Consider the following 13740-nt stretch of genomic DNA (forward strand, 5'->3'; position numbering starts at 1 on the left):
CCAGACATGTGTCAGGGTGAGAAAAGTTATGAGGTGCATAACATGAAACCCTATCAGACATTCTTAGATACACTATAGCCAAAAGGCTGGTACAACCCCAACTACTAACAGCTAGATTCATAAAGCTAAATTGCACTCGCAAAGGGCCAGATTCTGAGAATCTGGCCCTTTGCGAGTGCAATTTTTGCATTTGGGATTCATCATCCCAAATGCAAAATTCGCTAATTAAGAGTTCGCACATTTGCGAGGAATTGGATTTAAGTAATCTCTATTAGAGATTCCTTAAAAGCAATTCATTAACCAATTTGAAATTGCGAATTCGCAATATTTGGTCGCTATTTACCACGAAGTCTGACTTCGTGGTAAATAGCGAAAAAATAGAAAAAGCACTTTAGTGTATTTTTCTCTGTTGCATGTTACACACACACATGTCCTTTGGACATGTGTGTGCGCAACACCTGTGTAAATTTGCATTTCAGGGGTGCTACAGGGTGTCCTTTGGACACCCTGGCACCCTTGAAATCGCTATCTTATTTGTGATTAGCTAATTGCTAATCGCAAATAAGGAATACTCCCCATTCATTCCTATGGGCCTTTAGGCACATAGGAATGAATGGGGAGTTATTCCTTATTTGCGATTAGCAATTTGCTAATCGCAAATAAGGAAGATGTAGGAATCGCAATATTTTTTGCAATTCCTACATGAATCCCGTTTTGCAAGTCCTTAATAGCGATTCCTTATGATTCGCTATTAAAGACTCGCAAAACGGGTCTTTGATGAATCTAGCAGTATTTCTTAAAGAAATAAGACTAGCTATACGATTTCTTTGGTAATTATTTTTTTGGAATAATCTCAGAAAAGTCATAAAGTTTATCCTGTGTATCAATGGAACCCCCTCATATCCTAACAACATTCTCATCATGTGTAATATTTAGTCTCGAGATAGTGGGCAAAGCAGTCAGTAAAGTGAAAGCCTTTAACATCGTAGTTGAGCCCTCCCTGGTCGAAGTTAGGGGGAAAAACACAGCTTTGAATGATTAGGCCCTAAAAGAATAGAAACACTTCTCTGCATCCTAATGCAAGCAAACACACAATATTCTCGCTTCTTTATTTTTTTTTTATTGGGGTACCAAGCACAGAAAACAAACATAGACAATACCATTCAAAAAAAGAATTCAAAACTGGTTAATTCCCCCAATGTTTTTCACAATTTTTTCTCCCTCCACCCCGGCGGATCCATCCTTCCCCCAACAACCAATTCATCAAAAAACAAGGGAAAACGCAAAAGAAAAACCAAAAAAATACTATGATAACGTAATACACTGATACAATAAATGGGGCACATGGGATAGAAACAAAGATATAAATAAATATGTCTTTACCTAACGATTTTGCCAATTGGACATAGGCAAACAGAGCTTCTCTCCTTTCTCTCTAGCCTGCCTACCTCTCCTCCTCACTACTGCCATCTCCCAATTATATACAGACATAAATATATTAAGCCAAACATATTCTGTCGGAGGAGTGATATCCAACCATACTGTGGCTATACATATACGATACACGGCCATAGCCACAAACACAAATTTCTTATTATTTTCATCCATCCCTTGCTCAGCGACACCCAACATGACAGTCAAAGCAAAATCCAAGATTGCCCTCAGCCTACATTCAATCGGGGATAATAATAGAAAAGGTTTTGAGCATGTCGCAAACATATGCGTGCTATCCGCAGCTACCGCTCCACAGCGCGGGCAGCAAATGCCGGTGAGACCACCCCACCTGTGTATTCGAGCGGGAGTGACATATAGTTTGCACCAGGTTTTAAAGCATTGTACTTGTAGATTAGCAGATATACATGGCGTTTGACTGTAATACAAAGAATCTTCACAGTCACCCTGCCCGGCCTGTAGCTGCAATTTCCATTGTTCAATATTGTCGCTTCTTTAAAATCATGGTTCTCCAAAGTCGGTCCTGGAGGGCCAGATCCATGCCAGATTTTCAGCATATCCCCGTTTAGATAAATGTAGCTATCTTAAACACCTGGCATGGATCCGGCCCTCTAGCACCGACTTTGGAGAACCCTGCGCTAAAGTAACCTTTGACTCCCTGGATCCCTAGAGACTCCTCTCCAACCAGCCCTTCATTGGCAAAGTCATGGAGGTCGAAGTAATGCACCAGATATAAAGTTATGTGGAATCCAAATTTTACTTGACAATCAGGTTTTAGACTGAGAAGGGGCAAAGAAATGCCAATAGCTGATATTATGAAATATATGCTTCCAGTTGTCAAAGAGGGAAAATGTAAATACTACATGTCCTGCCCACTACTTATGGTTCACTGAATCCTAAAATATGGTGAGAACTCCTGGAACACGGGCTGAATCAGTGGACCCGCTCTTCAGTGGAGTCAATCCTTTCAGACTGAACCCGGTGAACCATTCCTGGTGCTGCCTCTGGCTCATTTAGGACAGCCCATGGGGTTTCATAATCTGAAATGGCTTTGCGTCTTCAACAGTGAAGCCTGTTCATCATGTAGGGTCCTCAGGGACTTCCATTGTCCTCTCTCCTCAACAACAGATAGCTGAGAACATCTGGATAGGTCATCTATCAGCACAAAATCCAGTTCTAAATGTAAGGGAAGGACATTCTAACTTCATTCATGGTTGGGCGGCCACAAAGATCACCACAAAAACTTCAATAGCTTTTTGAAACGCCAATACCTCTGTGTGAAAAAGAGCTATATTTTAGGAAATGGCTCGAAGATAGGAAGCCTCAGGGTAGGAAGAATTTTCAGACAAGAGTCTGCCCTTACTCTGGCCAGGGGGACTAGAAGTCACAAGCAGCCCATCTGAGGTAGTTGAAAACTGCAGAGGATGCTTCAGCTCAAATTTTTCATTTGTCCATCAAATTGAATGGTGGGTAAACATCAGATTCTACCTCGGGCAGCTCAAAACTATTACTGTGTTGCTCCAGCAAGTGTGGAATTACTGTGGCAGAATGACAGGCATGCACTTTCCCATCTGCACCTTGCTATTATGATTTCTTCGCATGGTTTTCAGCCTCCTACTGTGTCTCTGCACACAGACCTTTCCTGTCTTCACCAGGAATGAATCTCTGTGTGGAAACACAGATGGAGACACACGATAAAGATTTGTATCTGGTGTAACTTGTAATTAGGCAGGTAAGCATCTTCCGCAGAGACACTGAGATCACTACACCAGACTTGTAAGGTGGCCAGAGCACCGAACTGATCAGAGCCATGGTGATGGCGAGACAGGACTTCTGCATTATTTTCCATGCAAGAGCTACAAAGTAGGAGACTATGGAACTGCAAAAACTACAAACCTAGGCAAGAAATCAAAGCACATCACCCTGGCACTCAGGACCTTTCATTGAGTCCTGGTGTCTCAAATGTTCACATTTTTACGTCGTGCAGCAGCGTGTATGCGCTGCTCGCTCTGCGAGACTGCTTTAGTAGAGTATGGGAGAGAAGCCGCGCCCACTCTCCTCTCATATTTGTTATTGGCTTGTGTCATTGTCTTTCGTAAATGCTGCCTTCGGATTCGTTAATAGGCTTGTTAGTCCCTCCTTAGTACGGCCTTCTCTTCATTTGTAGCCTCCCATGGCGACTGGCCCCTTTACTTCGGTTGTTACATGGGACCTGTTAATTAGTCTGTAAGCACTATTTACTTTATTGAGTTTCTCTTACTGCAGGCCGACATGCGGTGCTTCAGCTGAAACCGCTTGTGTTTCTTTAAGCAGCACGGACGCCCTCATAACACGGCCCCCCGCTTTCACTCACTTTAACTCTGCATTATCTTGTGTCTGTTTCAAGCCCCCACATAACATGGATTTAGAAATGATTAGCGAATTAAGTCATGTGAATTCCAGGTAGCACACAATTCTGTGCTAATGGGCTGAAGCTGACAACAGCACATCTGTGTTACATGTCATCTGTACTAAAGCCACCTGACGGGTTGTTTTCAAAAGCCTGTTTTATTAACAACAACACCAATACCACCACCAATACCACCACCAACATCACAAATATCACCACCAATACACCACCAATACCACCACCAATACCACCACCAACACCACCACCAACATCACCAATACCACCACCAATACCACCACCATCAATACCAGCACCTCCTCCACCACCAATACCATCACCACCATCAATACCACCTCCAATACCACTACCACCACCACCCCCACCAATATTACCACCACCACCAATATCACCACCACCACCAATACCAACACCACCACCACCACCATCAACATCACCAACACCACCACCAATACCACTACCACCACCACCAATATAACCACCACCCATACCATCACCACCAATACTATCACCACCATCAATACCACCACCACAATACCACCACCACCAACACCACCAACAATACCACCACCAATACCACCACAAAACCACTACCAATACCAGCACCACCAATACCACAACCACCAATACCACCACCACCACCAGTACCACCACCAATACCACCATCACCACCTCCATGACCACCAACACCACAAAGCATTCCACCACCACCACCATTAACACCACCAATATCACCACCAATAAGACTACCACCACCCCAAATACCACCATCACCACCAACACCAATACCACTAATACCACCACCACCAATACCACCGCCAAGACCAACACCATTCCAATACCAATGCCACCCCCACCAATACCACTAACACCAATACCATCACCACCAATACCACCACCACCATTAATACCACCACCAATACTACCACCACCACCAATATCACCACCACCAATACCTGCACCACCAATACCACCATCATCACCAATACCACCACCACCACCCACAATACCAGCACCAATACAACCACTAATACAACCACCACCAATACCATCACCAATACCACCACCAATATCACTGACAATACATCCACCACCACCAATACCACCACCAATACCAATACCACCACCCCTAAACCACCACCAATACCACCACCACCCACAATACCACCACCACTACAACCACTAATACCATCACCACCAATATCACTGACAATACAACCACCACCACCACCAATACCACCACCACCAATACCATCACTACCAAAACCACCAATATCACCACCACAATACGATTATCATCAATACCACCAACACCACTACCAATGCCAATACCACCACCAAAAATACCACCGCCAATACCACGACCACCACCAATACCCCAAAACCAGTACCACCACCAATACCAGTACCACCACCACCAATACCAATACCACCAATACCACCAACACCAATACCAACACCACCACCACCACCAACACCACCACCAAACCCTCCACCAATACCAATACCACAACCACCAATACCACCGCCACCACCAATACCGCCACAACCACCAATACCACCACCAATACCACCACCACAACTAATACCATCAATGCCACCACCAATACCAACAGCACCAATACTACCACCACCAATACCACCAATACCAATACCAATACCACCACCTCAGTGCCTCTCGCTCACTAGTAATAGCTGGAGCACTGTATGAGCCGGGCTGCAGCCAAGACCATCCCTCCCTCCCTCCATGCCTGCCATAAAGCACAGCCCACCCTGCACCAGGAAGTGAAGCCAGGGACCTACTACAGCTGGAGGGTTTTTTATTAGGCCAAAGATAGCAATGACAATATGCAATGCCACACTGCACACTCAAATAACAGAGAGGGCAGGAAACCCTCCTCCCGCTTCCTCCTGAGCCACAACAGAGTAATCACAGAGCGAAAGGTGTTGGAGCCCTTTGCCAGTGTTTATAGCTTGGATAATATGTAACTCTCACTTCATACTTTGTGTCTGTGTAATTTACAACACTTACACATCTTCTTCACTACACTATTTATCACCACTTTGAAGACGTCGCAGGCCGGTCCCTTCCTCTGATATTTAGAATCTAACAAGCAGTCGAGACGGTACTTTATTGCAATGCAAAAGGTCTTGCATTTGCGAGAGTTTAAGCTATTAGTATTGTAAGTGACAAAGCCTGTTATTTATGTTTTAAAACCCAAAACATAAATAAAAGGTTTTGTCGTTTACAATGCCAATAGCTCAAACTTGCGTGAACGCGAGACCTATTGCATTGCAAATGTTTGTTCAGCACTTTTTTCAAATCTTAGAGAGCCATGGTCAACAATTCTTAAATCAGTTTTCCCTATGCCAGTGGTTCTTATCCTGTGGTCTGGGGAACCCAGGGGTTCAGTGAAGCCTACTCCGGGGGTCCACGACTGCTTACAAAATTAAATAACATTAAGAGATTATTAAAGTGTATATAAATAAGCAAAATTTTAAATTTAAAAAGTTCTGTAATGTACAGAATTTATAAATTGGAGGCTATAAATGTAATTTATATCCTCAGATTGATTTGTATGACAATTCAAGGGCAGCAAACAGAATATAGTTGAATTTATAAAAGCGCCAACCTTCCCATTAAAATTATGATTGATTTTTTCACATCTGTTTGTGAATTAAATTAAATTATTTTATCATTTGTGCTTTGCTTAGTGGTTCAAATCATCAAAATTGCATAAGACGGGTTCCTCACATTCCAGATATAACTATATGGAGGGGAGGGGGGCAGGATTCCAATCATTATTCAGTGGGTTTGCTGGATTGCAGTAAAGCTTAAGTGGGGGTCCACAGTTTAAGAACCACTGCCCGAAGCTATGGCCAGAGTCACAGCCCTAGAGCCAGCAATGCTAGCTTGATCTGTGGTACGGTTCACCCGCAAGTCACATAGAGGCAAGACCATCTGGGTGACAGGAACACAGCTCTGAAAGAGTCTGTACAAAGATCTTTCGTTGCAGGTTATGCTGCAAACAATCTTCTTCAAAGATGTCTTTCCTTCCCAGTCCTGCCCCTTTCCAAGAAGTGACAGGGCCTCACAGAGTTCAACTGGACCCCTTCCACTTCCGGGATCTAAGTTCCCACTTAAGATTCTGACCCTCTTGCGGGAAAGGATGCATATCAGGAAAGAAGGTGCTGGGTCAAGATTTCTTGCCTTACACTATACCATATGTACTACAAGGTGACTATAGGCACTAAAGGGTTCAGCAGCTGCAATTGAGAAAGCCTGACCATTTAGGAGAGATCTTTTCACCTTGAGGACCTGGAGTCAAAGCATAGTGCAACCTGGAAACAGCTTGTTTTATTAGAACAAAAGCTATTCATTTATTACAGCAACCCCAAATCCTCAATTAAACAGCACATTTTAGGATTTAGCCAGATGTTTGGAAGGAACACACTCTTCCGCGACAGAGACCTTCCATCCAAATTATTTACCTTCTTGCACTCCCAGTCATGCCCTTACCTTGTATACAGGGTGGCAGGAAGGCAGCTGGTGCAGAATGGAGACCAGGATCACCTCAGCGAGGAGATGCGTGCCCAGGTAGTGCACATGCGCCTGTTGAACCAGGAAGTCAGTATTGCGTACCCAGAGCTTGGCCAGAGTCCAGTCCAACTCAGAGTCGCTGGGCAGAAAGATTGGATTTTCTGACCCCGGGGTTTGATTGATCTGCAGGAGAGGAGAAACAATGTGGGTTAAATGAAGCGGAAACCAGAGGTCCAGCTCCTTGGCAGTGCTTCCCTGTGCTTGGACATCCTGGGGCAGATTTACAAGCCCTGTGCAACACTTTTGCGCTGCTGTTGCGTCACTTATGTGGCGCAGCAGCGGCGTAAAAAATTCAGCCAATTTACAACGTGACGCATCTAGGGTGATGTGTCACGTTGTAGAGACCTGCGTTACAATATACCTGCGTCAGGTATAATGTATGCAGGGTGGGCGTTCTCACGCAGGAAAGACACGTAAAAGTAACGCAGTGAAATCTACAAGATTTCAATGCGTCACTTCTAGGACGCCACTGCATCAAAACCTTATGCCTGCAGGCTTAAGGAGTGATGCAGTGTAGTGGGAATAGGCAACAAAATGCACTGCTAGATTTGCTGCGTAATTGCGACACAACTCCAGAATGCGTCACTTTTGCCCCAACAGATCCGTGAGAATTTCTGACGCATCTGTCAATCCTTGCACCTTGGTGTGCCATATTGTAAACACTGCGGGACTTATTTACAAGCCCCGTGCTCCACCCGTACGTCACTTTTCCCATGTTAAAAATCATGCAAAAGTGGTGCAAGAGGCTTGTAAATATGCCCTGGCGCATCCATGGTGGTGCAAGGGTTTCTCAGGGTGGCGCAGGGAAAGTGATGCATCTCTTTCAGAAGCGTCACTTTCTTGTAAATCTGCCCCCCAGTTTTTTAGGCTATCCATCCACAATGAATCCAAATAGAAATCCTTTACATTCTCTATGTTTTTCCTTGAATTCTTGCATGGATCCAGAGTTCTAGGTCTTACCATGTCCCCCCCCCCCAAAGATATCGCAGAAAGTTCACAAGGCAATATAAATATGTCTTTGATGTTGAATTGCCAAGTAGGCTAACTTCTTTTGGGAAAAACGCTTTTGCAGAACCTGCTTGGCATTGCATGGCTCTGGTTTGTGACCATCTGAAAAAACTGTGGGAAGGGGTAGTAAATCCTTCTGGTATGCCCTGAGAAATGACTCTGTTTACCTGCTTCTTAGTCCTCCTCGACAACCGCTCCCCGTAGTAGGGCTACCAGATGACCCCAGGTCACCATGAGACCAGATGCCCAGTCCTTGTCTTTTATTTAATACTAGCTTACCAGTCGCGCGTTGCTGCGATCTCAGAAGAAAGGAAATTTAAGGAAACTTGTTATGATAACATTTAATTTACATTGTGTCATTTTATTGAAACTTATTCATTTTAATATGGAAAACCTTTTAAAGTGTTGTTTTAATTCTGTTTATTTATTTGAGTGTTTGTGGATACACGGTATTTTTTGTTTTTCCGTCTGGTGCGTACACGAATAAATCAGAAGGTTTTCCGACGCGTCAGCTGGCCACATACAGTTGTCCATGTGAGAAGCACGGATTCTCCAAATCTAGTCCACACACTTGCAGCGATTGTCCTTGTGCTTTGTTGATGGTCATTGCAATAGCGAGTCGCACCGGAAACTGTAAACGTTCAGTATTGGAAAGATTATGAGGGCCCTGGGAGGCCGGGGGGCCGATACTTAACACATTTTTTTTTTTTTTTGCCAGAAACGTTCGCAAGAGTGTACTCAACAACTTCCCAAAGTTTCATGCCGATCGGATGAATGGTGTAGCAATGCATAAAGGACAAACAGATATACTTTCTTTTTATATATATATAGATAGATACCAGTGCATTACATGGAATGTGTACGAGGGACAATGTTGTCTACTCCTGTCTGGACCTGCCACATCACTCGTGGCTTCTGTGCTCTTTTATGAAAAGCTCACTGACAATGTCAACAACAATAGTGGAAAGAAACGTCTGTCGCTATATTATGAGCAGGCCCCATGGAATTCTGCAATTCTGCAGCTGTGGTGTCTTTCGCATGATTATGGTGTCTGCAGCATTTGCCACATAATCTATAATCCACTGCATAATTTTTAAATTTTATTTAAAAAACGATTTTGTTTCTGGCTCATAAGGATCAAAGGTTACTAAAAATGCTGCCATGTGTGTTGCCGTGCAGCGAAAGGTCCTTAAGAAAGGTTGGGTGTTCACTTCCCACCTTTATATTGCTACATTTGGCTGTTAAACTAATACTAATTCACAGAAACTTTTTTCCAGACAGTATTAATATGTGTAAAAATGACAAAATAGCGACCTAATGCTATCACAAAATTTGCCCCATTGTAGAGCATGATTTGCATTTTCTTTCCGCATAAATTAGTAAATCCTGCCGCATAATTTGGGTCACCCTTTCCTCATAATTCCAGTGACTCGGACTATGAGATAAAAACAGAAAGGATGTATGACATCACAACGCATGCTTTTACATCGCATGCTTTTACATCGCAAGTTTTAGAACGCATGCCTTTACAACGCATAGTGTAGAGGGGTGCTGGATAGTAAATAGTTTAATTTACTATTCCAAATCCAGTCCCCGTGGATAGTAGGGAAGGTGTTGGATAGTAAATTAAATCTATTCCCTATCCTAGAGCGCCCCCCAGCGCAATGCGTTGTAATGGTTTGCGTTGTAAAAGTTGCGATGTAAAAGCACTGCGTGGTAAAAGTTGCGTTGTAAAGGATGTTTCCCAAACAGAAAGCATCTCTCCAATGCATTGCCAGCTACAATTGGGATAGACTGTTTTGCTAAGTACTAACCAGTGAATTTCCGAAATCTTGGAATCTGCCAAGTAAAAAGTAAAACATGGTGGGTGGGCTTGCATGCTTTTCTCAAAACGTCGCTTAAATTCTTTAGCTTTTGCCAGGTTTTTTCGGTGTTTCACTATGCAATCTTTAAAAATATTAAAGACAGATCAATACTTTTGCACTGTATTTTAGGCAGAAGATTACACCTTAAGTGTGTTCTTCGGCAATAAAAAATTTAGACTTGGAATCTGCCAAGTAAAAAGTAAAACACGGTGGGTAGGCTGGCATGCTTTTCTCAAAACCTCTCTTAGGGCCATATGTATCAAGGCAAAATGGGTTCGCAAACGCCGAAATTTGCAGAATTCCGGCGTTTGCTAACCCATTTTCGCTAAATGGTATGTTTGAAACATTTTTGTTGCAAGATAAGGAATCGCTAAATTTGCCATTCCTTATTGTGCGAATGCATTTAAGGAATTGCAAATTTTGCGATTCCTTAAATGCAATGTATCAAGGAAAAAAACATTCCAAAATGCCATTAAGGAATCGCAAATTACCACCAACTTCTAGTTGGTGGTAAGTTGCGAATTCTTTCAAAAAAGCATTATTTTAAAAATCAAAAGATGCCATGTGACGCTCATACATGCCCTTAGTGCATGTATGTGCGCCACATGCGCACACATGTCATTTTCAGGGGTGAAGCAGGGTGTTTTTGAGACACCCCTGCACCCTTGAAAATATTCACAATTTGCAATTAGCAAATTGCGATTCCCAATTTCCCCTTCATTCCTATGGGCCTCCTGGCCCATAGAAATGAATGGGAAATTATTCCTTAATTGCGATTAGCAATTTGATAATCGCAATTATGGAATTGTAAGGAATCGCTAAAAAGAAGCGATTTTCTACATACATACCATTTTGCGATTTCTAAATAGCGATTCCTTAAAAATCGCTATTTAAGAATCGCAAAACGGAATGTTGATACATATGGCCCTTAAATTCTCTAGCTTTTGCCAAGTTATTTTGGTCTTTCACTATGCGATCTTTAAAAATATTCTTTGCACTGTATTTTAGGCAGAAGATTACAATTTTAATGTGTTCTCTGGCAATTAAAAATTTAGACTGTCTTGAAGTCTATGACCTTCAATGAAACTTGAGGGTCTGTAAATGTAAAGGTTCTGTATAAATGAGATTTAGTCTGTGGTGCCTACTTTTAATGTTTTTATGACTTAAACAAAGCAAATATTTTAGACTGAAAGCCGTGCATTATGTGAGATGTGGACTTGTTTACTTTGGCTGAATGAAGTGGACAAGAAGCCATAAACTGGATCCCAAGGCGTTGAGAAAGGAAAGCCCAAGCATGGAAAGTTTTTTGCCCCAAATAGACCAAATAGGCCACCCTCGGTAGTGTAGAGTCTTCTGTGCTAAAATAATCTGGAGGAAGAGGTACCATGAGACTCTTTAGCCAATGGGTGCCTATCGTTTGCTAAGCCCCAGTGACTGGTGCACAGCTCTGTCTATTAGATGAGGCGGGGATCCTGCTAGGTACCTGGATCGCGATAGGAATGATGTCATCGGCTGGGGTTTTGTAGAGGAGGCACATGGGGGCTGCCATGTACTGCTGTTGTCCTCGGATCATATTGGCGGGAAAGCCTTCAAGGACCTTGTAATCCGCTATAAAGATGTTGCCTTTCTGCAAAATAGAGACAAAAGTAAGCAAGATGAGGATTTGGTAAGTCATGTAGCAGGATTGTTCTGCTGAACATGGGGGTAATACAAGCACAGACACCAAATTCTAGCCTGCAGAAGGCACCTCCAGGCCTCAGCTCATGACCGCATTGACCATTGAAAAGTATATTTTAGGCACATTAGGAATCCTGGCTGCTACTCTAGAATAAGAGACACACTGACAAGTCGGCCTGGCCTTCAGATGGTTGTATTCCAACATTATTATTTTGCCCCTGGTCTAGAAAAATAGGTTGTCAGGTCTGGTCCTATCACAGATCTTTTCGCCAATTGCCATTTGTTGACATTCCTACCTGCAGCTCATCGTGGAGGCTGGTGTGGTCGCCTAAGGAGTGCTTAACCATCTCATCTGTCACCGGGAAGTTGGGTGGAATATCGGTGCACTTCTGGATCTGCATCGGGTTTGCCCCATTCAGGAACTCATAGCCGAAGAAAGTGTCTTCCTTCCAGTGGTGGACCACATACTCTAAGAAAAGGAGTAACCAACGTAGAGTAATTAGCGAGTGGAATAATTCTTAGAAGAGGGAGAAAATGCAAGAGCCAGATCAAGAATGGAAGTAGCGAGGATCTCATACCTGGGATTTCTGTCTTCTTTTTCCAGAACACCCTCTCAATCTCTTCAAAAGACTTCCAAGATTCTTTTAGATTTAGCAGGCCCTTCAGCTGCAGCTCTAGGGTCCTGAGTATCACAAGAAGGAACAGAACAAGACGGTCAGTTCAGAACACCATCCCCAGGTCATTTACGTAATCTCATGCCATATTGTGATGTGGCGAGCAACTGTGGCCACAAAGTATCCCGTGAAGCCAAACATTCATCAATCCAACTATATAGTTTTCTGCTGAAACACTAATTTATTATTTTTACAACAGAGCTGCTTTTAGATGCGGTTACAGGTAAGAGGAAGGAGCTATCTCGTCCACAGATCCCAATGTCCAGTACTACATATTGATCCCCTATATGGAACCCAGTGCCAGGTACCAGCCATCAACCACTCCCCCCTCTCAACATAAACCAGTGTGTCCGAGATCGATCCCCTCTACCACTCCCAGTGCCGGGTACCAGATATCAGTCCCCTTCTCAGTTCATGCAGTAATGCTTGCAGTGCAGCAGGGTAGTGTTACAAAAATACCTATGCCGCAGAGTCTATGAGTGGGGACATATTGATATGTCTCAAGCTAAGCATCTTCCCTCAGGATAACTTCCATAGAATGCCAGAGGAATATTCTTTCCAAGGAAGGAATCACCAAACCAGAGTTCAGGGTTAATCATTGTGATATAGCAGTCTAACACATTCAGGGCTGAAAATGGCTGAAGGTCAAGCCTTTGCCTTTATTGTCCAGTTCTAGTCTGATGCATATCATGATGCGTGTCCGCTATGCTCCTCCTGGAGAAGTATTCAAGAGATATGTTGTGGCATTCTGCTCCGTGATGTTCTGTGGCTCCCAATCATCCAAAGTTGTGATGTCATCCTTGGCTCACATTGCGATAGCTACTTTAGAGAGACCTTGGCAGAGCTGCTGAGAACATCTTAGCTTTTGGAAAAGCCTTGCTGCTCTTGCGACTCTGTACTTAAATTTATGTTCAGACATATTGTACGGAAATGCATCTTTTTGTATGGTCACCCCTAAATTTTACGACTGATGCTGCTGGTTTTTCAACTCTAAGAGTGCACTGAGACCTGTTAACCAGACCTCAGTGCCCGAGCCCTGAACCTAAAGTATATGAC

The 13740-nt window shown here is 43.3% G+C and overlaps 1 protein-coding gene across 1 annotated transcript in view; it reads right to left on the reverse strand.

The window, feature by feature from the left end:
* Positions 1 to 13740, reverse strand: part of LOC147678430 (hydroperoxide isomerase ALOXE3-like) — a 117966-nt gene that overhangs the window by 46997 nt on the left and 57229 nt on the right. Inside the window, exons 5-8 of the mRNA XM_086946026.1 lie at positions 12589 to 12692; positions 12307 to 12479; positions 11817 to 11960; positions 7380 to 7583 (exon numbers count right to left, since the gene is read on the reverse strand). Coding sequence (XP_086802152.1) covers positions 7380 to 7583; positions 11817 to 11960; positions 12307 to 12479; positions 12589 to 12692 — 625 coding nt within the window. The remainder of the gene's footprint in view (positions 1 to 7379; positions 7584 to 11816; positions 11961 to 12306; positions 12480 to 12588; positions 12693 to 13740) is intronic.

Source organism: Lissotriton vulgaris, chromosome 12, assembly GCF_964263255.1.
Source record: "Lissotriton vulgaris chromosome 12, aLisVul1.2, whole genome shotgun sequence".
NCBI lineage: Eukaryota > Metazoa > Chordata > Amphibia > Caudata > Salamandridae > Lissotriton > Lissotriton vulgaris.